The sequence below is a fragment of the Spizellomyces punctatus genome (genome assembly GCF_000182565.1).
Source record: "Spizellomyces punctatus DAOM BR117 chromosome Unknown supercont1.9, whole genome shotgun sequence".
Taxonomy (NCBI): domain Eukaryota; kingdom Fungi; phylum Chytridiomycota; class Chytridiomycetes; order Spizellomycetales; family Spizellomycetaceae; genus Spizellomyces; species Spizellomyces punctatus.
The window spans coordinates 945,728-973,107 of record NW_015971545.1 but is presented as its reverse complement, the minus strand read 5'-3'; the positions used below and the strand labels follow the sequence as shown (position 1 = coordinate 973,107).

The following is a 27,380-nucleotide window of genomic DNA, read 5'->3' as shown; positions in this document are numbered from 1 at the left end:
GCCCCCCGTCCTGCAGGAAACATAAAAAAACTACCTTCTTCTTTTTTTTTTTTTTGAATATTTACACCCGTTAAAGCGTACATACTAGAAATCCTTAATCCTTAAACCTAAACCAGTAACGTCCAACTACTACAGCCCTTACAGTATACCACGCAGTTACAAATATCAAAGAAAGTAAGGAACAAAGCGGACAAAAGTACAGACATACAAAACATCCTGGTACATAGGGTAGAAAACCAAAACGCCTTTGAACAAAACAAAAAGCGTCCATTAAGCAATTAAAACATGTACACCTCCCTTGGGTCCTTTCCCAAAGTCAATCTCAACTACACCGTCATTGTCACAAGAGACGCAAGAGCGAGCGGGAAACTTTCCGGCACCAGCGTAAAAAGCGGATTCCCGCCTCCTTGCTCGCTCCGAGTCGACTTTGAGGAATTTCTTGAGTAATCCCAAGAACCGTTTCGTCGGGGTATCTTTCTTGTGTTTGACTGGTACCATTGCAGTCACCGGGACCTCGATGGCGATATCGTGTTGCTTTTTGTGGTACACCGCTTGTGTGGCAGCAACAGCCGCAGCGCGGGTCAAACTCTGAATGTGATGGGTGTATGCGGAATCGGGCGAGAAGCTATAACGCAGCGGGGAAGGACCTGGTCCAACAGTCGTGCCCGCCGCAAGTTTTGCTAACCGACGGCGATTGGATTTTCTTGCGGAGAACGATGGGCGTTTGGTTGGCGTGTTGATGGACCATGGGGCTTGAGTTGAATGAGCTGGGAGTGTCGGGGATGGGGGGAGGTGGGAGAGAGTTTCGACTCCCGGATGCACGGATTGGATGTATAGCATTAGATTTTGGATGGTCGTGCGGGAATGTGCGGGGCGTCGAGGGGAGAGAAGCTTTGTATACGAAAGAAGATATAATTGTTGTTCGATGTGAGCGGGCAGCCGGGCAGGTAATGGGAAACATGGCTGGATTTGCGGAAGGTTGGCTGGCAGCACATTTGGGCTTTCGGTCGGCAAAGGACTGGATTGCGGGTGGATCTTGGAGGTTGATTTGCGCTTTGGGTTCGCGTTGGCGTACTCGCTTCGCATGTCCCGCTTTTTTGGAACACTTTTCCATTCCTTCCTGCCGACAACTGGACTTGCGCTTCTGGATCGCCTACTGCGAATCTCGCCATCGGTCGTTTGCTTGCCATTTTCACCTTCTTTCCAGACGGTCAACGACCTCGATCGTCGTTTGGCGACCGTCTTGGGACCTTCCGACATCCGCGACCTTGTAACCGATGATCGCTTGTGGTAGATCATGTCGGAGCTTAGCCAGGTTCTCCTGGGTGGAGAGTACCAGGGCGATGATGATGGTGCAGATGACGATGCCGACGCGGAATTATCTAGTTTGGTAGACGTCGTGAAAAGCGCCGTGCGAAGGGAAGGTGACAGGATCTCAGACAAGATGTTGGGCTTTTCTGACGTTGAAAGAATATATGACGTATGAGAAACCCGACCGTGCAGATGGAATGCTAGGTGCTGCTTGGCCGTCATTTTCGAAATAGACATATGACTATATATTTTTGTGCTCACTGACACTTGTTTGCTGTGGTCGCAATTTCGGTAGATTCGGCAATGATAACTGATCGACCAAGCCCGGAAATGAGTGACCACCGCTATCCGCTAGGTGAGGGGGGATGAAAAAACGTGGCAAGTAGATAAGGCAGTGAAAGGCGATACCGAACGATTTGAATGTGTGTGACAGGATAGTAAGACGAAGACGGGCGGGACAGTGTGCGAAAGAAGCAAAAGACGAGGAAGGGGTAAAATGCGCCGTGGATAGAGGGAAAAGTGCATGGAAAATACGCAATAAAAAAAAGAAAATACGTCAATGCCGGAATTGTTCTTGTCACCGCCCAAGCCAAAAATGTCCCCATGTGCGTGCGTGACGGGACCTTCTCTGCCTTTAGCTTTTAGATGCCGCGCGCGCAGTAACCCTTAATATCACCTCCCCCAAATCCGTGTTCTACCCCTGAGGTTATCAAAGCCTCAAGAGTGTTCGGGATCGCCGTAGCGCGTCCAGAGGAGTTGAGCCAAATGTCAAACCACGCGTCACCAAGCACCCAGCCCTTGAGCGATTGGGGGTCCCCCCCACTGCCCATCATCGCTTTTTCAACCCAAGCCCAAACGCAAGAAATGAAATGCATGCGGGCGGCTCTTGAACGTGGCTTGTTGTCGTTTTCTTACCTTGTTGTTATATTAAAGGGATGCGGGTGACAGTTTTCTAGACGAGGGCGATGCAAGAGAGGGGAGTTGCTGTATAGCGCTGAGCTTGTCTTCTGTTCACTGCCTTCAGGGGGAAAACGTAGCAAATCTCTTTCTCCTACTCCAAAACGCCCACAGGAGCAGCAATTCTAGACAAAATCAGTTGGGTTAATCGGAAGCCATGGGCACAGCAAAAGTGAAAAAGTCACTTTTCGTTTTCCCCCATTTCCTCAAAGATGATGATGACCAAGACAAGAAGAAGGGAAACTCAAAACCACGAGGGATAGACGTCACCGATACGCACCCTGGTCAAAGATCTAAGATAGCCGCAACTTACCACCACCGTCGGTTGTGTCGCGTGTAAAAGGGTATTTTTATCTCTTGGTGACGATCGAATGATACTCCCCCCTGAAAACGTTGCGGGCAAGCTAAAAGCGACTTTATGAGATCTTGTTTGCCTCTTGACCCTTCACGAATTGCAGTTTGTGGTCGGTGCACCGCCAGCCAGCCGAAATACCGAGCAGACAAAACTAATATGCAGGGAAAAACAAACTAATTGGACAAGACAGGAGATACGTCCATACCCCTTTAGGAAGAACTTGGATTGGCGCAAACGCAGAACGCTACCGCGGGAATTGGAACAATGTGCAAAAGGTTTGACAGCTTTTAACAAATGCCGTCGTCGTGGACGTGGCGCGGATACAATGAAGAAATCTGCCTGTATGCAATTTACTCTCAAATTGGACGGAGTTTAAACGTTGTGTGTGTGTACTGTCGTAAGTTGGGGTCGGGCTTGCCTTTTGGCACATCCCCCGCCGCCGCCGTAGTAGTTCCGAGCCCTGGGCCAGAGCAGGACAAGGACACTGCCATTTTAAGAGCTAACACAGCCTCCCCACACATCACTCATCCGAACCATTCCAAAGCACATGCAGATATTGGACATTAACACCCCCTTGTCTTCTTTGATTCCTCCTGGCAGTGCTTCTTCTTCTTCTTCCTCCTCCTTCACTGCCCCCGCATGGCTTTTTTGAATTTCACACCTTGGTAATATATTTTTTTTTTGCTTTTTTGAGCCCGCCAGTTGCTTCTAATCGATAACACTGATGAGCGCTCACGTTTGGCGACAAGAAACTAACAAAGGACATTCCAATGCATTTGGGCGCGGTTGCAAGTTGATTACCCAAATGGTTTAAACGAGATCGTGCACCGCGTTTTCTTGTTGGGATTAGGCAGCTGTTCGGGAGGGAAACAAGTTGCGGATAAAAGAATAAAAGTAAAAGGGGGGGAGGGAGATCCCTGCACAGAAATGCCATTTGTCGCTTACTGCCCCGCCCCAACCATATCGTGCGTGCTAGTGGAAGAATTCACGTTCACATCGGTCGCCAAGTAAAATGGTCACGGACAACGTTTCTCCGACTAGGGCTTTGTTTGTGCCTCCCAGGTCCCTGTAGCCTTCTGAAAGGGTCCCCAGACGCTGAGGCCACACGTCAGGAGATATAAAAAGTGCTGTGCTCTTCACAGCCTCTTGTGGACATGCGGGGTTTTAAGACAAAGAGTGTGCAGAATATGTCCAGGCCCTTTGGACCGTGCTCGATATGGACTGGCTGCCACCAGAAGGCGTTACCAGTAATGTATTATTACATTGTCAAACATGCCATGCGCGTCTAAAAGTATAAAAGATCTGCTGTCCTCCTAGGCACCGTCAACTAACCCATTGCATTGCCTTCGACGGTGGGTATCGTTCCAACTGGTTTTCCTCACTGATGCATTGAGCAGTTAAATGTGGTAATACATAGCGATTGAAGAAGAGAACGGCGGCTCAGTGGTTTAGTGGTATAATACCCGCTTAGGGTGCGGGTGGTCCCGGGTTCGATTCCCGGCTGAGCCCTCGAAGTTATGTAGTGCTCATTTTTTTAATCATGGCAATATTTTGGCTCCTCTCTCGAATAATTCGTTGCTTGTGTAGAGCATTCAGGTTCCTAGTCTAATTCCTCAAGAAATGCTCTTTTCTTCGACCGCTTGCCTTGGCTCACAGTGCAATTCCCATTGATGCATTAGCTCGCATATTTCAGCGTGATATCCTGTTGTGAACAGGAACATTCCAAAATCGTATTTAAGGTTAAAGTTGTCGTGTGCGTCAATTGATGAATAAGGGGATCAGGGGGCAACCCTAAAATAATTAAGGTTTAACTTTGCCAAAATTACGGGCTGGGATCAAGGGTTGCGCATCTGCAAGGATTAGGATTCAGCAAAAAACAGCCATCTCAGCAAGAATATACGCATTACAATGAACACTTTCAAATGTATTGAAATACTACATTTACAAAAACAAAAAAAATCCAATACCAAAAATTATAAAAAAAAATCCAAACACAAATGGTATCAATCACCCTATACAAAATCCCTTCTCACCCACAACCACAACACTATTCCAACCCCTCAAGCTCCCGTCTCAAAACCTCCCGTCTCAACACCTCGCCCCTCAAAACACCCAACCTCCTAAAACACTCATCCCGCTGACGATGCACCATACCAACCCCTTTATCTCCCCGCTGCGACACCAAATTCTCAAGAACAGTAAAACCATTCAATAATTGTGTTTCGTGCGTGATTTGGGATTGGAGGGTTGAGAGAGTTGTTTGGAGGTTTTGAAGGGTTAGAGGCTAACGGTAATAATTTAGATTGCGAGTTGGGTGAGAGAGAGTGGGTGAGAGGCGTGGATTAGTTACCTGTGTTTTAGTGGCGTCGCTGGGTGGGAGAATGAGACCAGTGCCAAGGAGTGAGGACTGGCGTGCGAGTTTTGTAGAGTTTTTTTGGGCAAAGTTTAGGATCTACATGGCGAGTTCAGTACAGATTCGTGGATGAGTATATCAGATATGGGGTACATACCGCTGTCCAATGTTTATGTTCGTCTCTTCCCAGTGCGTAGAACCTATGTCGAAAGAGATTAGACAGTGTTTGTTAAAAAGACAGTGAACAAGTGCACGTACACTTTGACACCAAGAGACGTGGTAGACTTCCATGAAAGACGAATACAAAGTCCATCTTCCGGTTTGGATCCTACCCAAAACAAAAACGTCAAAAATCTAGCGAATCATTCCAAAAACAATAAAAATAACTCACCACTCTGAATCCCAACCACATCACCCACCGGCAGCGCCCACCGAAACTCGGCCTTCTTTTCCCCAGACACGACAACTTCCTCAGCACACACAATCAAATCCGTAAACAAAAATACGGTACGAAGTGTTCGTGAGTCGGCAGCGGGTCCTTGATCATTTAGTTCGAGAAGGGGGCCCTGGTGGGTTAGGTACCGGCCAGGTGTCACGAGTTCCTACAGAATGACAAAAGAAAAATATATAAGTATCGCGGCCAACGAATGTTGATATCACGGTGTGACTTACAAATGGACTCCCGATAACCATGTCCTGAACCTTTTTCATCATCTCGAACCGCTTTTTGCGTTCATTAATGATTTGGACAGTGCGTTCCATTTTCTGGAGAGCGGTGGTGAGGGAGTTATGGTCGGGGTGGGTAGATGGTGTACGCTTCAAGAGTTCCTGTTTTGAAACGGGGGTTAGATGTGCAAGGGCGTGGGAAATACGGGGTTGGTGGGTTACCTTGAGCATGAGAAGGTAGCGAGGAGGACGTTGAACTGGTGTGATGAGGAGGTCGGTCAAATTTGGGGCGCGGGTGCCCATGTTTTTGCTGATATCCTGCATCTCAAGGTGTTAGGATGCGTTATATCTCCAGCATTCTTTAGAGCGTCGTTACCTGTAGCTTTTTTTCAAAGGCTGGATTTTCTGAGACACGGTTAAGGGTTTCGACAGCTTGGTCGTAACTGAAAAGCAAGTCAGTCACATCAAAAACGGATAACTACCGCTATCTATTGGACCTACTTGTTGACAAAGTGCGCATATATTTTCATCGATTCGGCCTACATGATCCGCGCGTTAGGGCCACATACCCAATCAACTTAAACACTTGCAAGATACTTACAGCACGAATGAAAATATCCCCCAAAACCTGCTCAAAATGCCAAAACGCCACCCGCTCGACCAAATCATCCAACAAGAGCTGGTTGAACGCCATAATCTCTTCCACGTGCCGAAAGATGCAGTCATAATCCTTGCGACTGATAATGCTGCTGTTCTGATTCATTTCTTCTTTGAGTGGAATCATAAATTCCTGTCAAAAGAAAGTTAGCGCTAAAGAAACACAATGTGGGTTTGATAAATATTTACCTTGTGAATGGTCAGAAGGCCCTTCACGTAGGATGCCTCCGTGTCGAGCATTTCGTTTACAATCATCAAACGGAGTTTGATGCCTTTGAAAGTTTTCCGCGCCCTATAGCCTCGCCAGCGTGCTTGGATAATGACACATGCCTTGGCTTTGGGATCCTGAGGGAAAAACTGTAGAACGTTGAGTATCGGAAATAATAAAACAATACGCCCAGAAAGACTTCAACCTACATCGTGCCACAAGGGCGCAGAACTTGCAATACGAGGCAAGGTGAGCGCCTTTTCGGATCTAGGTCGAGCAGGTCTATCCAAAGATCCCATGACACTCCTCCTCCGCTTCTCCACATCATCCAACAAAGCCTGCGCTTCCCGTACTTCACTGTACAATCTATTCAAAACGACCGCGTCGGCATGGTTGGTTTGTTCCTCGACGATTTCCACATAGTCGAGTTCGGGGGGTGAGACGACGATAGAGGACATTGCGCTGGGGACTAGATCTGTTTCAACCAGTTCCAGCTCGAGAGCGGGGCTAGGGAGGGGGAGGGAGATTATGGAGCGCATGTCCTCAGACATGGGGGTCGCACAGGGTTCCATGCCCGTTCGACGAATGAATTCCATTTCGCGCTTCAGCAGTGTATTCTCTTCCAAGAGTGCTGTGTTCATTTTTTGGAATTCCTCGCATTGCCTTGTCAGACGAGACATTTCCTGGTCCTTTTCTGCGTTTGATTGGCGTAGACGCTGGATGGCGCCGATGCTGCCGACAAAGGCTTGTTCCCATAGTGTCGCGAGGGATGAGCTGAGCGGTACTAGCTGATCTAATGCATCTTCGTAACAGCGTTCCAGTACTTCCATATCCATTACGAGTTTATGATCGAGTGGCGTGGAAGAATTTGAAATGTTACTCTGCAAAAGGCGAAACTCTTGGAGATTGCTGCCAATCACTGTAGTCAGTTGAGACAATACAGACAGGGCATTGCGAAAGTCTTTTGAGAGAGGATCACTGGTAGGGCGTTCACTGGTTAGCCCGCTGCGACGTTTGCGAGACTCTTTGGCGAGAGACAAGGTCTTTTTGACGTTTGTTCCCGACGACCCGTTTGCATCACGGGCCTCTTCTACAGTTACTGGGTCGGAAAAGGATCGATTGAGTTTGTTTGTGCTGCTGTTGTTGCTGTTGCTGTTGTGGTTGTTGTTGTTACTGTTGCTCGTGTTGCCGTTGCCATTGCCATTGCCAAAGCGAGAGAAGATCGATCCCAACGATGCACGTTTGTTCAATGCCCGATGATCGTTTCTTTGGGAAGGCTCAAACTTGCTGGCAACATCCAGGATCGATCGTGCTGATGTTAGGACGGTTGCGAGATCCCGCTCGAGAGGGTCTTGTTCACCTTTTGCGGTGCTCTCGCTTCCTGGCGGTGGTGTACCAGATGATATCCGCCGGATGGTACGCGACAAAGTATTTAATGCATCCTTTAATGTTCCAACCGCTTGAATCAAGGCCAACTGTTTTGCTCCAGGAAATTTAAGATCGCTCGCAGGTCTTGGTGCGTTCGCATGATGCCCAGACGGAGAGGACCATGTTGCAAACTGATGCCCACCCTTTTCGGTACGCGACGGGAAATACCGTTCTTCTACGAGGGCGAGCAAGGAGTGACAGTCGATGACGAGTTCCTGGTAGGATGTGACGAGGGCCTTGTTGTCTTTATGGCGATGGAGGATGGCGAGACGGCGAGCTCGGTGAGCGACAAGCGCGTAGATGCGCGTCAACTTTTCAAAGTCAGACTGTGTAAGGGAGGGACTGGATTCGACGGGAGCGATAGCGTTGCGGGCCTTTGGCGTTCCTCCCGGGAGAACGGACCAGCGGTTGACCATGCTGTGCTGCAAGAAAGTCTGGGAGCGTGAGCGACGAAGCGTGGTGGATGGCACCCAATCCCCCCGCAGCTGTTTCACCCTTTGATGAACGACCATCCTTTGGGTCGCAAAGACCAGGGCGATTTGACGCGCGTGGAAAACAAAACAAAGCAACTTACCCAAAGTTGACAGATCGAAAAGACGTTAGATTTTTACTTTCTTCTTGATTATCCGCTCCTAAATGTCGACAGTTGCTTTTTGGATATTTTGACAGAAAGCAATGAAATTCCTTCCTAGGGGACGAACAGAGGAGAAGGATAAAGGTATAATCCAAAAGGTCCGTTCGTGTGAGTAATGCGTAATCAAGAAGCCAAGGGTGAGATCACACTCACGCGCTAATGGACAAGCCAAAAAAAACGTAAAATCAAAAACCAAGGCAGAAAAACATAGCCATTTCATTGCATGTTTTTTTTTCTTTTGTTCATGGCCAGTTGCCGCGAGTGACGTCTGTGAGTATGAGTTGCGTATGAAAAAATCAACGCGGGGAAAAGTGACAGGTTGCCTTTTCCCCCCCGGGCTGTTCAAATTGACACACTTTCAATAGTAAAAGGGGAAATGATTTTCCTTCCTGTGCTTCCTTCCCCCCCCCCCCCCCCAACGCAATCATGACATCTTCGTATCTAGAACTATCCTGCGATTAAACATATCCATTGCACATTGGCCATGCAACATTTGCATTGCACTAATCTCATATCCACATCTATCTTTCATAGCCATCTCTAATCCATATTTCACACTCTTCACATGGGCATCGATCGAACCTACATTTTATTCCATGTTCTCGGAGGGCCTTTTTTGCGCAGTACAAAAAAAGACACAACTCACCTCAATTAAACAATTAATGCACATTGCGTCATAGGCTTAGTCGACTTAAGCGTGGCTTAATATGCGCCACTGGGGCTTGCTGATCTAAGCACACGTATCATTTCTTTGTAGTGTAGAGGTGACAGAAAATGGCACTAGCTACTACACCAGGGAATAAACCGGCGACAACCGGTTTGGAAAAGCTAACTAACTAACTACTAGGCAATTATACACGCAATCCGTAACGGTTGGTTCTAACCGGATAATTGCCCACCACCACACGCGTTCCTACTGGGCCTTGATCCGCAACTCTTGATCGACATTGAAGCGAGAGTCGTCGCAAGAGAGTTAATATCGTCAGGGAGACTCGCAAGCCGGAGGATGTTCAGTAACGAAGGCTTGGAGACTAGAACTGCATGTCAGAAGATGACCAGATGATAAGAAATGATGCCATCGGTACATACCAACCAAGCTCAACAAATGTGGCAGCATAATAGTAGGTTTGTCAACAGATCCAACTGGTTGCTGCTGGTTCTGGCCGTTGTTGCTGTCGGGCGGACGAGGTCCTCGACACCACCACATCTGCATGCTCATGATTGACCGAGTCGCAATGAGGTTGCAATGTGGGTCACTATGAGGTTGCAATGTGGGTTGCGATGAGCGTTGGGCAGATGCTTGTGAGTCGAGGATGGGTAAAGAGGAAAGAGGGAAAAGGCCCCCCTTTTATAGACCTTTGGCATGCGCCTCACCGCAGTTTAAAAAAAAAACATTACATGCATGCCACACCGCTTTGAGCGATAGAGGGGGTTCTGATTATTCGATATGATTAACCGGATTATCCGGATAATAATGGGTCCTAGTGCCATTTTCAATCACCTCCACACTATGTTGGCCAGTCATGTCGACACTGAAAGCCAGAGATACATTTGCGTATCGGCTTTTCCAACAGATGAGAATGTCGATTAGGTTCGGGCTGATAGATAATCAACCACTCCCACTCCGCCTCGGTCTTGGCAACGTAAATAGATTTGTTGGAAATTGGACATTACATGCTCTTGGCAAGTAATTCAAGTTCACACCATTGCTCTAGGGCTCCCTCAGGGATAGAGATGGTTCGCATTGTCCGTGGCTAAATGGGACTGGGGAAGATGATTCAACTTTCAAATTTCGGCCTTTGTGATCGTGTGAGAGTGACGCTACCACGGTTGAATGGGGATTGATTTAGAACAAGAATTTCCAATGTTCTGACACCGTTGCAGAATCCTCCACCGTCAGAACAAATCCATATGCGCCAAGAGAACCCTGATTGGTTTACCATGAAAGTAGAACATAATTTCTGTGCTCTGGACACCCGTTGCGAATATCCATATACGCAAAGAGACATCACAAAGCCCTCCATTAAACTTACTTGTAAAGCCACCCCAAACATCCAAGCTACCTACCCTTGTGAATTGACATGATACCTCAGACTATGTATGCAAATTATCTTGGCAACAGCCGATATATCCATTGCTGAAGAGGACAAGGGGCAACAGAAATGGTCTATAAAAGGAGACTCAGCTGGGCACCTTGCCTCCAATCTTCTTGCTTTTCTTGCCATCGCCTTCTTAGTCATGGTTAAAATGATCTTCTCTTCTACTTTTGCCTTGATGCTTCTCGGCATCTCTGCTGCCGCCGCAGCCGTAACTCCTAGCCAAGACATCGCGGCGGTAACTCAATTTTCACGCACAAATCAAGTGCTTTTCGCACGTCAAGAGAAGGAGGAAGGAGACGACGACAAGGATGGTGTGCGCGTGAATGCCACACTAAACACTCCTGTTACTCTCGTAGCTGGCAAGAAAGTTGATGTAACTTACCCTGATGGGTTTGAGTTAGATGTCAATTCGACCGTGGCAAATACAGTGGTTGGTTGTCAAATTTACTATTTGCTTTATCTGTTTCCTGTATGTGCTAATAACCTATAATTTCAATTTTTAGACCGTAACATCTGGTACACCATCCATATCCACAGTCCCATCCGGGTTCAAATTACTCGCCAAGAACTCCTGGAAAGTAACCTATCGTACTGCTCTCGCTGCTGGTGCAAGTGCCAAGATTGAGTTTGCAGTCAGCGCTGCAGCTGTGACCGCTGCTGGTGGTGCAGGTGCCAAATTAATGGATACTAGATTGGCTTTCGTACAGGTAACACTATTTGTGTCTACATAATTCGTCCAATCACATTTTAACATTTGTCGATTTAGAACGGTGCTTGGATGGTCGATGAAAAGACCTCGAAATTTGATGCCGATGAAAACAAGACGGCCTCAACGAGTGCGAGCGTCAAATCAAACAGCGAATGGACTGTTTTGCTCAAGACCTCTTCTTCCTCAGCAACCAATACTGGATCTTCAACTGCGCCAAAGTCTGCTGGTTCGACCTTAGTTAGAAATGCTGGCCTGAGCTTGGCTGGCGTTGCTGTGGCTTTGATTCTGGTTTGATTGGAAGCAGCTCATGTATATAGCTCATTGTATCGTTGGTGACATTGTAAAATATAGTGTAGAGGTGACAGAAACTGGCACTAGCTACTACACCAGGGAATAAACCGGCGACAACCGGTTCGGAAAAGCTATCTAACTACTACTAGGCAATTATACACGCAATACGTAACGGTTGGTTCTAACCGGATAATTGCCCACCACCACACACGGTCCCTACTAAGCCTTGATCCAGAACTCTTGATGGCATTGAAGCCAGAGTCTTCACAACATTGGGGAGACTCGCAAGCTGGAGGATGTTCAGTGACAAGACTTGGAGACTATAAAAAACTGCATGTCAGCGAGATGAATAACAGAATGAAATGATGCAATCAGCACATACCAACCAAGCTCAACTAATGTGGCAGCATAATAGCAGCTTTGTTGGTTCCGAGTGATTGTTGCTGGTTCCAGTTGGTTGTAGTCGGGAGGGCAAGGTCCTCGGCACCACCACATCTGCATTCTCATGATGGACTCGCGATGAGAGTTGCGCAGATGGTTTGAGAGTCAAGGATGGGTAAAGAGGAAAGAGGGAAGAGACAGCAAAGGCCCCCCTTTTATAGACCTTCAACATGTGCCTCACCGCAGTTTAAAAAAAAAGTTACATTAGCATGCCACACCGCTTTGAGCAATAGATGGGGGTTCTGATTATGCGATATGATTAACCGGATTAATCCGGATAATAATGGGTCCTAGTGTTATCGATATGCGGGGGAAGGTGGCTTACACACGGCGGATCACGTGCCATAATGGACATTGAATCTTGTGTGTGTGAGCTAGTGTTAAAAGCTCCCTTTTACCCCACGACAAATTATGTCATTTCAGGACCTGACGTTCCAAGAAGTTTTGGACGATCTGCAAAGGTACAGCGATGGTGGAAACTAGATGATAGCTGGAATTTTGCACAGTATTCTTTTTGGCCATGCGTCGGATGTTTGTAGCTCACACCGACTTCCGCCCTCTCTCAGCCGTTTCATCATTAACATTCCAGAAGAAGAACTAGCGTCGGTTGAAAGAATATGTTTTCAAATAGAGCAAGCTCATTGGTTTTACGAGGACTTCGTTCGCGAAGAGAACCCGCGACTGCCTTCATTTTCCTTAAAAAACTTTTGCGCCCAGTTTTTTCGGCACTGTCCACTCCTCCATCGATGGGCTCACGATCACGAGAAAGCCTTTCAAAACTTTATGGAGTACAAAGTCCGTGTGCCAGTATGTGGAGCAATCATCCTCAACGAGCGTTTGGATAAGGTACAGTGTTCTGTGTCTAGTGGTCGGCTCCTTGCTAACGTCCACCTTAGGTTTTGTTGGTGAAAGGCTGGAAATCAAGTTCAGGTTGGGGTTTTCCGAAAGGAAAAATAAATAAGGATGAGCCAGAAGCTCCATGTGCTATTCGTGAGGTAAGAATGGTATTGATGGTCAGCGCATCCAAATATTCCTCCTGATCGTTCTTTTGGGCACAAGGTCAAAGAAGAGACAGGATTCGACATAACTCCATATTTACGCGTTAATGAGTATGTAGAGAGGACGATCAAGGGACAAAGAATACGATTATACATTTTGACCGGTGTTCCTGAGGCAACCACATTCATTCCACAAACTCGAAAGGAGATCGGGGTAAGATGGTTTTCTTCTTAGGACTGTTCTGCTCGTTCACTGTTTGTACCTTCATGCTTATACTGATTCAATTCAGGATATCAGGTGGCACAAACTTAATGATCTGCCGGGATGGAACAAAGATGAGAACGTACCAGTCTCCAAAGGGGAGAGGCGTCAAAAATACTACATGGTCACAGCATTCGTTAGCGGCCTTCGGCAGTGGATGAGTAAATATCGAAAAGCGAAGCGCCAGGGCAAAGCGCGGAATGGGCGTCATCTTTCCATAGTAATGGGCTACAATACTGCAACGGACAGCGAAGGGGAAGGGGCGACATCGGACGCCGGCATCCGATCCGGTACAGAGTCGGGCATCGACTCAAGGATGCCAACAGCGTCGGTGGTTGGCAACTATCAACTATTACGACGGACAGATGTGGCCAAACAAGGTGCAGCGACTCCTGTCATGGATGCACAAGTGGCAGCACAATCTATCAAGGCATTGATTGGGGTGGGGGCATCTGTAAATACTCCTGCCGTTGGAGTGCAAGTCGATATGCAATCACATGTGTCGAAGGAGATGCCCCCGGTGGTATTTGGCGTTTCCGTGCGGTCGACAACGCTCAATGAACCCGTGGAGCAGCCTGTTCCTCCCTTTCATGCACACACTCAGCAGTATCAGTCTGCGCAATTACCCCATTCTAGCTCAACTACGTTGACCATTTCTACGCCACATAGTGCAGTCGGAGCACCGCCGTCTTTCCCTGTGGGAATTGCTCCCAACCTCGGGATGGTGTTTGGCCAACCTGCAGCTAGCGGGACACCCCAATCCATAAGACAAGAGGCCCGCGTACCTATCCCCACTCCTACCCACCCTGATCTTTCCCAACATCATCCTTATTTACCTAATCAGATTCTCCTTCCCAGGAGCCGCCATGAGATCGCGTCCACCGTGCCTATGCCAATGCCTGCTGCCGTCAGCGGCCAGCAGACTCATAAGCAGAGCTTATTGGATATTTTGACAAAGGGTTCGGCCGCATACCCGGAAGCCACCATACCTGTCCCGATCAATCCACCGCCTCCCACGATACCATTCCAGGGTGCGGAACCCGTAGTGATGCCGTCGAGACCGACCGTTCTACCACCAAATTATGATTCTGAACCTCTACGAGAAGCATTTTCGGGGCCACCGTCACGAGCGTCAGTAACTAGCAATGCGGACCGTGGTCCAGCCAAGCAACGGATGTTGCTGGATATATTGATGGGCGAGAATCGCGGGAGCGTGACTGAACAGGGGCCATCGAACCCAACATTACCGATAGCCAACACAGGGCAAGCGGAATCGCACTTGAAGATGATGTTGGGAATTGGTGGTGGAGGTGTTGGCGGTAATCAAGCAAGCAGCGGTGCTGACAGTGCGAGCAGATGGCCACTGAGCACACCTGGTCCACCAAATTTCAATGCCCCTGCATTGGCCACATTAGAACGCTATCAATCGGAGGTGTATAGCAGCAGGCCTGAGATACCCAGTAGTGATAACCCAGAAAATCATCTCAAAGCGCTATTAGGCTTGGGTGGGTCTGCTCTGTCTCAGCCCCAACACGACCCTTCCAACGAATCCCATAACAGACCATCCACGGCGGTCAGCGACACATCCGCTCCACTGCCTCCGCATAATAGCACTCCGCGCTCACCCTACCACCGCTTTTCATTAGCGGACTTTCGTCGGATTCAGAGTGATGGCGCTGTTCCCACAGAAGTACATTCTCCATCGTTGATGCGTGCTACCAGTGGTCCTGTTAATGGACCTAAGATGAATGGAGACGTAAGTGGAGATGCTTCAATTAGTAACATTCTGATAAGTAACACCAGGGTTTCACCTCCGTTTCAGGACAAGCTGTGGAAAAGAAGACAGTCTGCACGCCAGTAATGTGTTGGGTCGATGACAAGCTGACAGAGAAGGATTCACTGAGGTGGTTCACTACATGGGTTGGCCATGCGTGAAAGCAAGCGTATAATTTTGTGTATTCTGATGACTCTTGATTAGACTCTTGAGAGTCTATCCTGCAAATATGGGTGAACCATACTTTTTTTTTGAGTTCATGCAACTTGCACGGCGATTAAGTATCATTTGCATTTCGGTGATGAGTCAGCAGAGCCAATTTCAGACACAAATGGTTTAATAGATTGCACAGCCTCCTACTGTCCAAGTCCACTAGCCCACAGTTGCGAACATTTGCGTTGGCGAGCAGCGACACCTGTTATTAGCAGCCGCATGTTCAAGGTTGGTTCTCCTGCCTGGATTGCATTGAGATGTTTTGTGTGATAAACGAGTAACTTTTATATAGGGAATATCGAAAGCGAGAGCTGGCGCCAAGTCACAACGTCCTTCACTACTGCCTCAACGTCAGGAAAGCAAATCCACTGCATACGACGGTGACGCACAAAGACTTGCTGCCGCATTCAAAGTACCTTCACCAAAGGTTAGAAGCCACTTGTCTTGAGGAATACTGATTCTAGTTACTGAACGGCTATTTCTCTGGTCAGAAGGAGGCAAAGGGCAGCAAGGACACATGTCCGGGCGGTGCAAAAGAGTTACCTACTACGCAGCCCGCTCTGACTGTGCAGGACTCAGTGGACGAGTTTGATGAAAACTGCCTTGAGTTTGCACTCAATGACGACCTTCTGACCCTCCTTGATGATCCGAATACTGGTCCTTCTCTAAGTGCCCCTTCGTTGTCTCACAGACCTCTCGTGCCAACTCAAACTTCATTATCCTCGCACCACTTGACGCCAGCATCTTCATCGCCGCCTGCAAATCAACAGCAATCCCCCTCGCACATTCAAAGCACGCCAGCTTCGAGACCCTTGCAGCCACGAAGACCGCTGGGACGCAGAGACCCCACTGCATTTCTTGCGGTGCCTACGCATTCAAATCACCTACCCATCGAAAGCGACGTACCTCCCAATGCTGGCGCGTTGTCACCAGACAGAACAAGCAGGTTCACGCATGGTAGACAGTTAAAATCATCGTCACCTTCGTTAGCGGAACAAGCTGCAGGTGAATCCTCAAATAGTCTGAACAAGGCCTTCCAAGATCAAGAATCAACCCAGCTGACCGCAAGCTTTGGACATCCCAAACAATCACATGAGCCGGCGATCCCTTCTCCAAAGCCTCTTACCAAGCCCATCTTTGACCTTAGGGTCAACAGGAAGAGTGCGATCAGTACATCTTCTGTCAGTCCTCCAAGAACAACCCCGCACCGCGATCCTCTCATACCTACGCAACCGTCTGAGTATCTTCATGCAAGAGCTGAAAGATTGCCCTCTCATACACCCCCACCTCTTCCCGAGCAATTTGGTGCTGAAGTAAATGTACATATGGTAGGAGCACAATCCACACAGGAGCGTGTTCCCAATGCCGATATTTCTGCCAAACCACGTCTGCCAGGCCCCGCTGGAAAGCTACCGACACTGGTATGTTTCGGACAGCACCAGTGAGAAGTGTTGGCCCGTGTAACTCATCTGTCGAGACTCAATCAGACACATGCAGAGAAAGCGATGTTATTCGGCTCGAAATCAGCATCTATATTGCTCAAAGGCGTCAAAAGAAGTAGGCCCATGTCAGACGCGGAAGAAGCGAGCAACGGCAAAAGATTGCCCACTGTAACGCGTACAACACTCTCCCAACAAGATGAAGACTTTACTACTTTGGCTTGGTCAAATATGTTGAATACGATCAAAGAATACAATGGTAATACTCCCGATGATTTCCGTCGGTGTATCAATTCTAAAGGCAAAGACCTCCCCTAGCATCCCTCAACGGAATCTCAGCGTTTCTGCGCACGTCATATGAACACAAGATACCGGATCTGATCGCCCTAATCAAGGAACTGCGAAAGACGGACGTAGATGGTGCAGCAATATTTAAAGACCCAACAGGTGGATAAAATGGGAAGGTATACAGCAATGGGACCAATATCTGATACTACTCCTCTCGGCGGGCAGGTGAAATGCAAGGAGCCATTCATCGGAATGTATTTGATCACTTTGGTGATGCAATATGTAATGGAACGGTTTTGGAACTTCGAAAGGTGCAGCATGTGCTGAGCTGAAGATGCGAGTCAAACATTAACCGCCAGTTGCAGATCTCGACTTTTAAGCCGACGGGTCGAGCAAAGTATCTCAATGTCACTCTAGCCAATATTGTTTCCATCTTTACAGCTACCGGACGACCTCCGCGATTGATGAAAGATACCAATGTGCCCAATCTCACCGTACGTGTTCAGTTTGCTCCGCGTATAACCAAGATATATATAATGATCCTCATACGATCAGGGTACCCCTTCGAGCGATTCCCACCAGCTCGAAGTCAGCGAAGTCAAAGAAAATCGCGACGTTGATAATACGCAGGCATTCCTAGAATCCCTTCCTGGCGAGCCATATGATGTTGATTTCGATTCATAGAGAGACGCGACTTACGGCATACAGACACAAAGTTATATAAATTCACGCGTGGGTGTTCAAATATTTAATATATGAATGAATATTCATGATTAAGTTTACAATTTTGCACATATATCTGTCACGGAAGGTTTCCAGCAATATATAAAGATTTCGCACCTAGTAATGTTGCAAAATATGGTAGTCGTTTCACGAGTACGCCGTCCGCCGAAATGAGGGTACTAGGTCAATATCAGAGGTTTGCGGGTGGCACGCGCGATAATCATAGAGTTCGAGCTAATACGTTGATGTCCAATGCACTACTGTGTTAACCGGGGATTGTCTTTAGCTTGTGCCATGGCAGTTCGGAGAAACCCCGGCCAATCCTAGAAACCATCACAAGAGATCAATATCGAAATCGGGGACGAAATTTTACGAATTCTCTGTACCTCTACTGGAATGTTGTCTCTCACACAACGCTCGTATGCCTCCTTATGAGATCGCGATTATTGAGCAATGAGAAATATATGCAGACTTCTAAACCAGATTGACCTACTTGGACGCTAAAGTTATTTTGCCCCTGCCTCATTTTTGCTTGAACACCCAACGCAAAGAAGTAAGCCGTCTTCAGCCGCTTCACATCGGCGACGTGCTTCGTCACGAATTCCATCTGAGAGAGTATTCAACGCATTAACCTAGGCCGCTGCTGTACGGTAAGCCGATAATGGACGAACCTGTTGGACATGCATGTTCTCAAATAATTCGTCTGATCCATGGGCGTGGTGTTCCAACAGGAGATTGAACGACTGATCCGAAGAACGACGGAATAGCGGCATCTCCAATAGCCGGCTCACTAGCTCCTGCGACCTCTGGCGTTCGTTTTCTAGCGCCCGTTGGACGCTCACGAGTCTGTCAGACATATCTCGCAAATCCTGAGGACAGCAGTGTCATAATCTTACAAGACCATATTACGGGTGGGACATCTCATACCTCCTCCAAATTCAGTAATCTAGACTCTTCATTCTCATCAGGAAGATCCCACGCCTTGAAACAGAATGAAAGTCATCCGATTGAACACGCACGAACAACCCCTAACCCTCGTTCTCACCATGGCATGCGATGAATCCAGAATTCGGACAACCTTCTCTTCCCGAGGATTGTAAAACAGGGAGGATTCAGGAATAACAGTTTTTGCAACCCGATCTGACGGGTATGGCAACCACCCCTATGTTATCAAATAAGTTCATGATCTTCAACTCGGGTTTTGTGGGGACTCTCATTACCGTTCCAGCACAGTAATACTATGGAGTGTCGTTCTCAATGAGGAAGTTGTCTAGCATCAAAAAATGACGCTGCAGAGTCTTACCGAAAGAGACAACGAGGCTCCCTGTCGCACTCCTATACCACAATAATAGTTGAGAAGGGACATCCATGACAAATACAAGTTTCCGGGGCATACCCTCAAGAAGCTTTCCGTTTCGATGGAAGAAACACACAGTTATGGGATAGTATCCGGGACCGGGTATTCGAAGCGTTCCTAATGCAACATGTCAGCAAGATGAAAATAGTCGACTCCATTTGGTACAAGTGACGGAGTTACCCTCTTTCTCCACGGAATAATGCTGCAAAGGGATACGTGAGAAACGAAGGGATCATAGGGGTTACACACATGTGACTTACAGATCCATCATTGTCAATGACTTTCTTTCCGGATACATACAGCGCCGACCTGGTCATCTCACGCAGTCAGAGACAGAGCGCTTCTGGGAAGACAATCTTGCGCAAACAATCTCACCCATCATTGGATGACAAGTAAAATGTCCATGTTCCGGCGTGAGGTATTTTGAGCTAAACCAACAAAATTAGACTAGTGTTCCAGTTGTCATCATATCGTCGCTTCCAGCACACCTGCGCAGTGAATCGTACTGCAAAATTTCCCACTGTAACCCACAAGGTGGAAGTATGCCAAGTCATCAACGGAACGAATCAAAGTGAATCTGCGACGCAAAGCAACATACCTTCGGTTGATCGCCCTTTTTGCAATCCCGGGTCAAAAAAGGTTGCTTCTGTTTTGGCATCGATGGAGATGGACTTTGATATCCCGGCGCTGAAGTGTTCCAAGGTGTTGAAGTCAGGAAGTGCTCCAAAGTCTCCCTTGTAATATTCATAGACGACTCCAGTTGCATAGCCGTCTTCTCCAATAACGCTTCCGGGGAGAGTGAGGTACGAGACTTTGCTTGTTTCGGACGTGAGGGACATCTGGGATATGCTTCGTGAACGTCTTATTGCATTCGAGTGCGCCCGGTTGTGGTCCCGCAAGAGGGTTGGGGGTGGTGGAACATGTCTAAACAGATCTGGATCAGCATTTGTTTTTGGATTCCCTTCGAGGTGTCAGTAGGTATTACGCAAAGTGACCTACTTTTCATGAAAGTTCTCAGCAGCCTCGGCTGCCGACGCTACAGTGGACAATGGAACGTCTGTGCTCTCAACTAGAACTGAATTCAGCTGTTGTGGCTGGCCCTTCAGATCTACATCTTCTCCTTCGGCCATCCCTGTTGAATTTTCTTCAGTCTCTGGTAAAGGCGGCATCTACGACCGGATTTTACGATATCGTGGCGGGTAGGTATGCCTGAAAAGATGGAGTCAGCGTCAAACGACAAGACGAGTTCTTGCAATAACCAAAGCGATCGCGTCGCGCTCAAGTGGGTGGCGTCATTAAACGTCATTAAACGATTTTGGGCGAGATGAACTGTCATTGGTGTTGAACGGTTTACAGATGCAAATGGACGATTCTAAAGACAATAGACAGCGACATGCTGCGTTGAAATCTTTTTTATCTGGAGGTGGTGGTGGTGTTGTGATGGTAAGTGACATTCAGGGTAGGAGCCCCAAAGTTCCATGGAGAGTAATGGGCATGTGAGCTTCACAGCAGTTGGAGTAGAGGAAGCATACGGCACTTAGAATCATCGCTCTTCTCCGATAAGAATTTACGGAGCTCAGTCTCCCTAAATTGACTCTAATAGGCTCATTCATTTGATCTCACAGGTTGGCGTGTCACACCCGTTTGACCTTGTCAAAGTTCTTATGCAAACCTCCACAAAACATGAGACCAATACCTTTCGGGCAATGAGGAATATATTCGTTAACAATGGACCTCGTGGGTTGTACAAAGGAGTTGCGCCAGTGTTGATCGGGACGCCGGTGAGTACTGGACGCTTTTAATGTATCCCCGATTTTATATGGCATAAGGTAGCTTGCAGTGTGCTTATTTTGCCTGTCCACACGTTGCTCTTAGCCTGTCCTGGCGACCTGTCTTTGGTGTAAGAATCTGTTGGCGAATTCTTCACGTCATTGTATCAAGGTGACCTGACTTTGCGCCCACTAGCTTATTACATAGGCCAAGTACTCGTGCGCGATGTGACAGGAGGTCCAGGTCGCCGGCGTTCGCCGACATCCGGCAACGTTGAACTCGTGGACACGCTGTCCTTGTCGCAAATTGCTCTTGCCGGTACAGAATGGCTTATATGAGACTCTATGGAAAGTGTTTGACGCGACATGGTCCAATAGGCGCATTTTCCGCTATTCCGACTGCCGCCATCCTTGGTCCAGCGGAACAGATCAAGATACGATTACAGGTCAAAACGGGCAAAGGAACCGCTACGGAAATCATAAGGCAGATAGTTCGAGAGGGCGGTGTACGGTCTCTGTTTCGGGGCACTGGTCTTACATTGTTACGTGATGTCCCAGGTAGCTTCTTTTATTTTGCGACCTATGAAGCGGTTAAGCGTGGGTTGAGTTCGGATATTGGTGTTGAGTTGAATGCAGGGACTATTCTGTTGGCTGGAGGTAAGTCGTATGTTGTTTGAACCGTCAGGTATTTTGCCTGATGTTTTGCGAAGGACTTGCTGGCATGGCAAATTGGACGGTAGCCATACCGTTTGACACTGTGAAATCACGCTATCAATCAGGCGGTGCGCCAGTGTCTCTGGCTACCTGTTTCCGGCAAACTCTGGCCGAAGGCGGCCTTCCTGCGTTGTTTCGAGGTCTGGGACCGACACTCATCAGGGCGTTTCCAGCGAGTGCTGCGTTCTTTCTAGGAGTGGAAGGAAGCAAATATGCACTCAATCGGATATTATAACCATATACATACTGCTGTACATAGTGCTGGTAAATTATTCTGACCGTAATAAAGTGTGGATAGATCTACAGAATCCAGTGAACGTGGATATTGTTTTGTCGCGCAACGCCATTTGAAGGCACGCCCGATCAGGTCAACAAAATGATGGGATATTTTGGGACTGAAGACGCGTTCTAGCAGCAGCTTGTTCCTTGTGTGGGGAATGGTTGACAAGCCCCGAGTTCGGGCAGCACGCAGGCCGGGAAATACGAAACGCCTGACATGGATCCAGAACATCCTACACCTGGAACTTGTAGTGGTTGTGACAAACCCATCGACAGTGAGACAGATGGAAATTTAATCAACTTCTCTGGGAGTCTGTATCACGCCGACTGCTTTACCTGCTCCTGCTGTCGTGTTCCCATCGACTACGAGAACAGTGTGGTGCTGTTAGGTGAAAACGGCAAGGTATCGTAACTGGCCGTTAACGCTGGTGGCTGAAGGCTCCCGGAGCTTAGCACATCTACTAACTCGTAGTCCTCGTCGAAACTCGCAGGCTCTGTGTGTCAACTGTTCCTTTAAATGTAAACTTTGCGGCCAGCCCATCCTAGAAGAGGCCATTACAACGGGCGACGATACATTTCACATGGCCTGCTTTCGTTGTCAGGCCTGCGGGAAAGCAATAGAAGACTTATCCTTCACGCAGGTGGATGATGTACGTGACGGGTCAATTTTGCAGTATCCTTTTTATCATACATTTTCGCGTGAAGCTTTAATTACACCAGTGCTGTTCCTCGGTTTGTTTTAGACACTATTGTGCATGGGATGTCACTCTGAACAAGCTCGAGGCAGCGGCCGTACGTCACCGAATCGGTTATCGACTCAAGAGAGTGCTATTCGAAAGGAGAGCAATGTGGACGCTACCGTTCCAGATGTGTCTCGCGGCGGTGAGTAGCTACTTTTGACAAGAAAGAAGCCGCTAGCTTTTATCAATGTCTCATCTATTTCTTCGTTTGAAGATGTCAGTGGTGGATCGTCCGTGGCAGAGCTCGGCAATAACATAAGTAGTAATGAATACATAATCCAGCTGGAGCACGAACTTGAGGAAAGAAGTCGACAGCTGTCTAAATGTGAGAACGATCTTCAGAGAATCAAGGTAGAATCTGCATGCATTAGTACTTGGTGCTAGTGGGACCGTTCTCAGCGTCGCTTTCCTATGTATGCAGAATACCAGTAAAAAAGCCTTAGAAGAGTTTAAAAAGATCAACGAATCGTATCAAAAAGAGGCTCTTCGACGGCAGCAGGCAGAAACGCACATTGCAGGATTGCGGAATGAACTGTCTAGTATGATTCAGGCGGATGCCAGACGCGCTAGGATCGAGGAAAACATCCTAAGGTTAAATCAAGAAGTGAAATTCCTGCTGTCTCAGCGATCGACTTTGGAGGATGATATTCGTCAACTCAGTGGGAAAAAGGAAGCTCTCTCCATTGAAGTCGGGCATTTATTGGAGAATAAGCACTCCTCGTTGGCAGATGGGTAAGCGAATATTCTACTTGTTGAGATTAGCAATCTTACTGATTCGGTTACCTGCAGAGGCACGGCTGAAACTGCGGACCCTCACGCAGACCTCAAAAAAGAGCTTGAGCAAATCAAAGCCCGGTTTTTTGAAGAAGTGTCAAACCTGCAGCAAGAGCGCGACGTATTGCGACAGGAAGTGGAGACACTTCGGTCAACACGTGAAGATCACTTCAACAATATATCTCGGCTAATAGAAGAGAACAAGCAGCTGGAAGTCCGCCACGACCAGATAACGAAGCAGTTAGTTGCCTCCGCAGATCATGTGCAAGCGGTGGACTCTATATTGTTGCCTGAACCAGGGATGTACCCACAAATGGAGGAACTGGAAAGAACAGTTTCGACAGATGAATTAGGAGCTAAATTGCCACCCGCACCTCCGCCGAGAACGACCACACGTCCATTAGGTCCCCGGCAGGATTCACGGGGCGACACAATCTACCAGCCCCCACGCAAGGAGGAGGCAGTAGATCTCTCTGCGCCGCCGCCCGTGCCAAAAAAAGATAAATGGAAGAAGGAATGGAAGACAAATCTGAAGGCAACAAAGACAAAGCTAAAGAAAGCTATTCCACAGAGCAAGACTCATACGGGCGAGAATGCCGATGCTGTTGGTGGATCAACCACGGGACTGCTTTCTTACGGCCACGGCATGTTCAAGTTGGGTTCAAAGAAGGCCATGTCGAAGAGCGGTGAGACACATCTTGTCTTATTCTGTCATTCATTGCCCCCTAACAAGGCAAATAGATGGCGATCTTTCACAGATCGGTTTTTCACCAGCAAAAGGTGACAAAAGTGCCCATTCTTTCCAACTACATTCCTACCGCTCGCCTCGGAAGTGCGACTTTTGCCATGATACCTTGTGGGGCAAAGAACTGCGTTGTGAGGGTGGGTTCCGTAACGAAACTGCCTCCGAACAAGTTTTCTTTAAACACAACAGGAAACTTATCGTCCGTTCCTACTCAGCTTGCGGTTACCATTGTCACCAAAAATGCTCCCCGCAGGTCATAGGTCAGTGCTTTTCCAGCAATGTCGCTACGGAGAGCGATCAAAGATTAACAGGTATGCCAAAGTTTTCGCTAGCGGTAAATTATTAACGCTGATGAGTGGTTCATGCAGGCGAAAGCGGAGTTGTTGTTTTCGGCACTGATCTCGTGAAATTGCTGGAGATAGAAGGCGGCAGAGTTCCCAATGTCGTGACAGCCTGCATAGCGGCAGTGGAGATGCGAGGTACTGTACCAAATCAAGAGGGGACACCATTCCTTTTGAAGGCCTTATTTACCTCTCTCTTGATATGCAGGAATGACTTTTGAGGGAATATATCGCAAATCCGGGCCCCTCACGCAAATCAATAAGATCATTGCAAGCATAAATAGAGGCGAAGTGCCTGACCTTACAAGCGACGAGAGCGATATTGATATAATGGCTGTTACCTCCGTCCTCAAGCAGTTTTTTAGAGAGTTGCCGGAACCTTTACTTGTTTCTTCCCTTTACGCAGACCTCACAGGTGTTATGAGTAAGTCTCGTGGTAGCGACCGCGAACACTTTAATGTCGCTATAGTTGACTAATATTTAAAAAGAAAGCACAGAGGACGACGAAGCTCGCTTGCCGAAGATAATCGAGCTCCTCCGAAGACTACCCCCCGCACATTTCACAACCCTATCCTACCTAATTATGCATCTTCACAGGTACTGAACGTTGCATAGTAATGGCAACATGTCACTCACATTGCACTCACGCATATTTCAAACAGAGTACAGCAACACAGCAGCGAGAATCTCATGACACCTACAAATTTGGGCGTAGTATTTGGGCCATCTCTCGTTCGACCAGCGCATGAAGAGATGCAACTCGACATGGCTGAATCGAGCGCGAAAAATGCACTTGTAGAGTTCTTTGTAAGGCATGCTACAGAACTGTTCCCTGTGGCCGAAGTTGAAACTCCAGAACGGACAGCTTCGACAGTTTCATTCGTGGATGCCCCTGTCGCGGACGACGAGACGTTCAACGGACTCGATCAACAAGTGCCCTAGATCTGTTCCATAGCTATAATTCACTCGCATTTCCATGCTAAAAATTTGAATTTGTTCATGTCATGAACAATCCTCGCTGGAGTACAATCATGGCCAGTTCATGTTAGTGGTTTCCTACAGCAGATGCATTCGAGGGAACGGCAGGACTCAGCAGAATAATAGTTCACTGTACAAATTCCATTAAAAAAGTCCAGAGAGAAGGCTGAAGCAACAGGCCCCCTCTGAGGCTGTCACAGGGATATCAAGAGATTCTCAATGGTACTAGTGTACTAGGAGCCCTGCCTCAAAAGGTTGGCACATCGTATTTTCGAGATTGGAGTCTACCCAACGCCCCATGGACCCGCCACAAATGAATGAATATACAGCATTTGAGAGCTGCTTATTTGCTTCCAAGCGAAGGAAACGCAGTCTGGTCCTCAACATTGACAACACCAGCATTCTTGCCCCGTCGACGATCGCCGTTTCTGTCGCCACGACCGCGGAACTCCCCACGTCCACGGCCACGGTTGTTGAATCCACGCTGCTCATCCGCGAAGCGTTGGTCGATGTTGACGAACGCCTTTTGTGCCTTCTCCTTGGCTCCGCCCTTCTTCTTTCCGGGCTGCTAAAGGGTGTTGGTATGAATATCTCAAACCTGATAGCAGAGCAGCTACACGGTACCTTGGCAAGCTCCGCAAACAACTGCTCATCCTCCTCTTTCTTCAAGACGACGGCATCCTTCCATTGAGCGTCGTCTGCGCCTTCGTTAGCCTTCCTGACATTGAGTTCAGCGGCGCGCTTGTTTTTCTCCGCAAGGTATTGGTCGAGGGTTTTGAGGACTTCCTCAGGTTCTTTGTTCTCCTCGTTCTCGGCAGCACGGGACTCAACAGCTTCACCGTCAGTCTTCTCGGGAGTACTAAAGAGCGTATAAGAGTTTCAATCCACCCTGCTCATTCCTACCAAAATACTTACGCTTCCGCAGTCTCCTCCTGAACTTCTTTCTTCGCCTCCTCCTCAGCAGTCAAAGGATTACCCCAGGAGCCCCTGCCAGCAACCTCCTTCTTTACGCCATCAACGCGGCCAGTGCCACTGTGACGGTCGAATTCACGACCACGGAAGCCACCGCGGCCGCGACCGCCACGACTGCCGCGGAATCCGCCTCGCTCACGGTTGTCGCGTCCTCCTTCGCGAGGCTCAGCATCACCAGAATCGCGATCACGGTTACGTGGGGGACGAGCTGTAGAGCGCGCAAAGGAAATCCCATTTTAGTACCAAAATTGAATCAGCACCGTTGCACGTTGCACCCGAACTCAAACATCTCCATTCATTCATGGGCCTTATTGTATCGGAATCAACTTTGTTCACTCGTCAAGATCCTAGCACCCAATGCACAAAAGACACTCACCACCGCCTTCAACTGCACCACCACGCTGTTGGTAGCCGCCGCGACGAGGGTATTCGTTGCGGATGGGCCGGTCGTTGGGTTTCTTCTCCGAGCGGGCGACCGCGGCTTCCTTCTTTGGAGTAGCCTTCTTGGCGTCCTTTTGTGCCGGAGCGGGAGCTTTCGCCACGGGGGCGTCACCACCCTCGTCGTCGCCGAGCAGGGCTACAATATGCATGTACAAATCCCAATTCAGTATCCACTGTCCACCATGATCACAGTCACCACCTCCTTCCTCCATTCATCCATCCTCTCCAAAAAACACAGCATAGATCTTTACCAAACAAGTTGGTGCTAAGCACTTCCATGATGGATGGAACGATGTGAAAGGACGGAAGCGATGGATGCTTCTCCCTTTCTCCTTGAGCTTATCCCCAAACGGCCTTCTGTGTGGACAGGGTTCTTGCGTTGTCCTGCCCTTCCTCACACGACTTGGTCACGTGAAATAGAGTGTTTCCATGGCACGCCCAGGGGGAGTTGCAATGCTGAGGCG

General features: G+C 48.2%; 8 protein-coding genes and 1 non-coding gene across 12 annotated transcripts; 5 read left to right on the top strand and 4 right to left on the bottom strand.

Moving 5' to 3' along the window:
• Positions 1-2: 2 nt before the first annotated feature.
• Positions 3-3,069, bottom strand: SPPG_05698 (uncharacterized protein). The gene is made up of 3 exons (XM_016753913.1): positions 2,549-3,069; positions 2,227-2,393; positions 3-1,662 (listed from the first exon to the last, which is right to left on the bottom strand). The coding sequence occupies exon 3, from the start codon at positions 1,546-1,548 to the stop codon at positions 271-273; it is 1,278 nt and encodes a 425-aa protein (XP_016607503.1). The 5' UTR covers positions 1,549-1,662; positions 2,227-2,393; positions 2,549-3,069; the 3' UTR covers positions 3-270.
• A 991-nt stretch (positions 3,070-4,060) lies between these two features.
• On the top strand, positions 4,061-4,132 carry SPPG_10127. Its single transcript has one exon. It is a non-coding gene; the product is annotated as a tRNA-Pro (tRNA).
• Positions 4,133-4,533: 401 nt separating this feature from the next.
• SPPG_05697 (uncharacterized protein) lies at positions 4,534-8,860 on the bottom strand. Its single transcript, XM_016753912.1, has 13 exons — positions 8,510-8,860; positions 6,717-8,357; positions 6,489-6,656; positions 6,244-6,432; positions 6,144-6,181; positions 6,019-6,085; positions 5,865-5,960; positions 5,649-5,804; positions 5,368-5,578; positions 5,235-5,304; positions 5,134-5,176; positions 4,974-5,075; positions 4,534-4,907 (listed from the first exon to the last, which is right to left on the bottom strand). Exons 2-13 carry the CDS (start codon positions 8,349-8,351, stop codon positions 4,671-4,673), a joined length of 3,012 nt encoding a protein of 1,003 aa, XP_016607502.1. The 5' UTR covers positions 8,352-8,357; positions 8,510-8,860; the 3' UTR covers positions 4,534-4,670.
• A 1,947-nt stretch (positions 8,861-10,807) lies between these two features.
• On the top strand, positions 10,808-11,773 carry SPPG_05696 (uncharacterized protein; the record flags this gene model as incomplete). The annotated part of the gene is made up of 3 exons (XM_016753911.1): positions 10,808-11,098; positions 11,172-11,375; positions 11,435-11,773. 3 exons carry the CDS (start codon positions 10,808-10,810, stop codon positions 11,669-11,671), a joined length of 732 nt encoding a protein of 243 aa, XP_016607501.1. The 3' UTR covers positions 11,672-11,773.
• A 747-nt stretch (positions 11,774-12,520) lies between these two features.
• SPPG_05695 (uncharacterized protein) lies at positions 12,521-17,767 on the top strand (the record flags this gene model as incomplete). Its single annotated transcript, XM_016753910.1, has 15 exons — positions 12,521-12,570; positions 12,676-12,955; positions 13,006-13,104; positions 13,169-13,321; positions 13,398-15,125; positions 15,173-15,273; positions 15,348-15,424; positions 15,487-15,584; positions 15,649-15,783; positions 15,848-16,777; positions 16,844-17,054; positions 17,114-17,242; positions 17,309-17,394; positions 17,449-17,577; positions 17,639-17,767. 15 exons carry the CDS (start codon positions 12,521-12,523, stop codon positions 17,765-17,767), a joined length of 4,335 nt encoding a protein of 1,444 aa, XP_016607500.1.
• On the bottom strand, positions 17,746-20,462 carry SPPG_05694 (uncharacterized protein). The gene is made up of 15 exons (XM_016753909.1): positions 20,163-20,462; positions 19,762-20,087; positions 19,652-19,683; positions 19,539-19,591; positions 19,424-19,472; positions 19,344-19,365; positions 19,203-19,280; positions 19,110-19,141; positions 19,027-19,044; positions 18,852-18,968; positions 18,734-18,787; positions 18,478-18,675; positions 18,300-18,413; positions 18,193-18,234; positions 17,746-18,129 (listed from the first exon to the last, which is right to left on the bottom strand). The coding sequence occupies exons 1-15, from the start codon at positions 20,330-20,332 to the stop codon at positions 18,064-18,066; spliced, it is 1,371 nt and encodes a 456-aa protein (XP_016607499.1). The 5' UTR covers positions 20,333-20,462; the 3' UTR covers positions 17,746-18,063.
• A 28-nt stretch (positions 20,463-20,490) lies between these two features.
• SPPG_05693 lies at positions 20,491-21,954 on the top strand. 2 transcript variants are annotated; one of them, XM_016753908.1, is made up of 6 exons: positions 20,491-20,606; positions 20,789-20,944; positions 21,039-21,063; positions 21,129-21,251; positions 21,311-21,589; positions 21,643-21,954. In XM_016753908.1, the coding sequence occupies exons 1-6, from the start codon at positions 20,520-20,522 to the stop codon at positions 21,879-21,881; spliced, it is 909 nt and encodes a 302-aa protein (XP_016607498.1). In that variant the 5' UTR covers positions 20,491-20,519; the 3' UTR covers positions 21,882-21,954. The 2 variants fall into 2 exon arrangements, with proteins under 2 accessions (XP_016607498.1, XP_016607497.1); XM_016753907.1 differs by having other exon boundaries at positions 20,673-20,944.
• Positions 21,955-21,973: 19 nt separating this feature from the next.
• Positions 21,974-25,668, top strand: SPPG_05692. Of its 2 annotated transcripts, none has more exons than XM_016753906.1 (12): positions 21,974-22,328; positions 22,417-22,575; positions 22,669-22,807; positions 22,880-23,016; positions 23,087-23,397; positions 23,455-24,125; positions 24,181-24,321; positions 24,400-24,495; positions 24,553-24,663; positions 24,734-24,949; positions 25,014-25,122; positions 25,188-25,668. In XM_016753906.1, the coding sequence occupies exons 1-12, from the start codon at positions 22,143-22,145 to the stop codon at positions 25,465-25,467; spliced, it is 2,556 nt and encodes an 851-aa protein (XP_016607496.1). In that variant the 5' UTR covers positions 21,974-22,142; the 3' UTR covers positions 25,468-25,668. The 2 variants fall into 2 exon arrangements, with proteins under 2 accessions (XP_016607496.1, XP_016607495.1); XM_016753905.1 differs by having other exon boundaries at positions 22,646-22,807.
• SPPG_05691 lies at positions 25,544-27,342 on the bottom strand. 2 transcript variants are annotated; one of them, XM_016753904.1, is made up of 5 exons: positions 27,168-27,342; positions 26,852-27,052; positions 26,419-26,683; positions 26,128-26,362; positions 25,544-26,071 (listed from the first exon to the last, which is right to left on the bottom strand). In XM_016753904.1, exons 1-5 carry the CDS (start codon positions 27,193-27,195, stop codon positions 25,847-25,849), a joined length of 954 nt encoding a protein of 317 aa, XP_016607494.1. In that variant the 5' UTR covers positions 27,196-27,342; the 3' UTR covers positions 25,544-25,846. The 2 variants fall into 2 exon arrangements, with proteins under 2 accessions (XP_016607494.1, XP_016607493.1); XM_016753903.1 differs by having other exon boundaries at positions 25,544-26,068.
• Positions 27,343-27,380: the final 38 nt, after the last annotated feature.

Coding starts and splice junctions, on each gene's coding strand:
- SPPG_05698 (XM_016753913.1), bottom strand. CDS start 1,548: ATGTCTATTTCGAAAATGACGGCCAAGCAGCACCTAGCATTCCATCTG.
- SPPG_05697 (XM_016753912.1), bottom strand. CDS start 8,351: ATGGTCAACCGCTGGTCCGTTCTCCCGGGAGGAACGCCAAAGGCCCGC. Junction 6,182..6,243: donor GGGATATTTTCATTCGTGCT/GTAAGTATCTTG, acceptor CGGATCATGTAG/GCCGAATCGATGAAAATATA. Junction 5,805..5,864: donor GCTACCTTCTCATGCTCAAG/GTAACCCACCAA, acceptor GTTTCAAAACAG/GAACTCTTGAAGCGTACACC.
- SPPG_05694 (XM_016753909.1), bottom strand. CDS start 20,332: ATGCCGCCTTTACCAGAGACTGAAGAAAATTCAACAGGGATGGCCGAA. Junction 20,088..20,162: donor GCTGAGAACTTTCATGAAAA/GTAGGTCACTTT, acceptor AGATCTGTTTAG/ACATGTTCCACCACCCCCAA. Junction 18,414..18,477: donor AGAACATGCATGTCCAACAG/GTTCGTCCATTA, acceptor ATACTCTCTCAG/ATGGAATTCGTGACGAAGCA.
- SPPG_05693 (XM_016753908.1), top strand. CDS start 20,520: ATGCAAATGGACGATTCTAAAGACAATAGACAGCGACATGCTGCGTTG. Junction 20,945..21,038: donor CAGTGTTGATCGGGACGCCG/GTGAGTACTGGA, acceptor CGTTGCTCTTAG/CCTGTCCTGGCGACCTGTCT. Junction 21,064..21,128: donor CCTGGCGACCTGTCTTTGGT/GTAAGAATCTGT, acceptor TGCGCCCACTAG/CTTATTACATAGGCCAAGTA.
- SPPG_05692 (XM_016753906.1), top strand. CDS start 22,143: ATGGATCCAGAACATCCTACACCTGGAACTTGTAGTGGTTGTGACAAA. Junction 22,576..22,668: donor CCTTCACGCAGGTGGATGAT/GTACGTGACGGG, acceptor GGTTTGTTTTAG/ACACTATTGTGCATGGGATG. Junction 23,398..23,454: donor CACTCCTCGTTGGCAGATGG/GTAAGCGAATAT, acceptor GGTTACCTGCAG/AGGCACGGCTGAAACTGCGG.
- SPPG_05691 (XM_016753904.1), bottom strand. CDS start 27,195: ATGGAAGTGCTTAGCACCAACTTGTTTG. Junction 26,684..26,851: donor TGGTGCAGTTGAAGGCGGTG/GTGAGTGTCTTT, acceptor CGCGCTCTACAG/CTCGTCCCCCACGTAACCGT. Junction 26,363..26,418: donor CAGGAGGAGACTGCGGAAGC/GTAAGTATTTTG, acceptor TACGCTCTTTAG/TACTCCCGAGAAGACTGACG.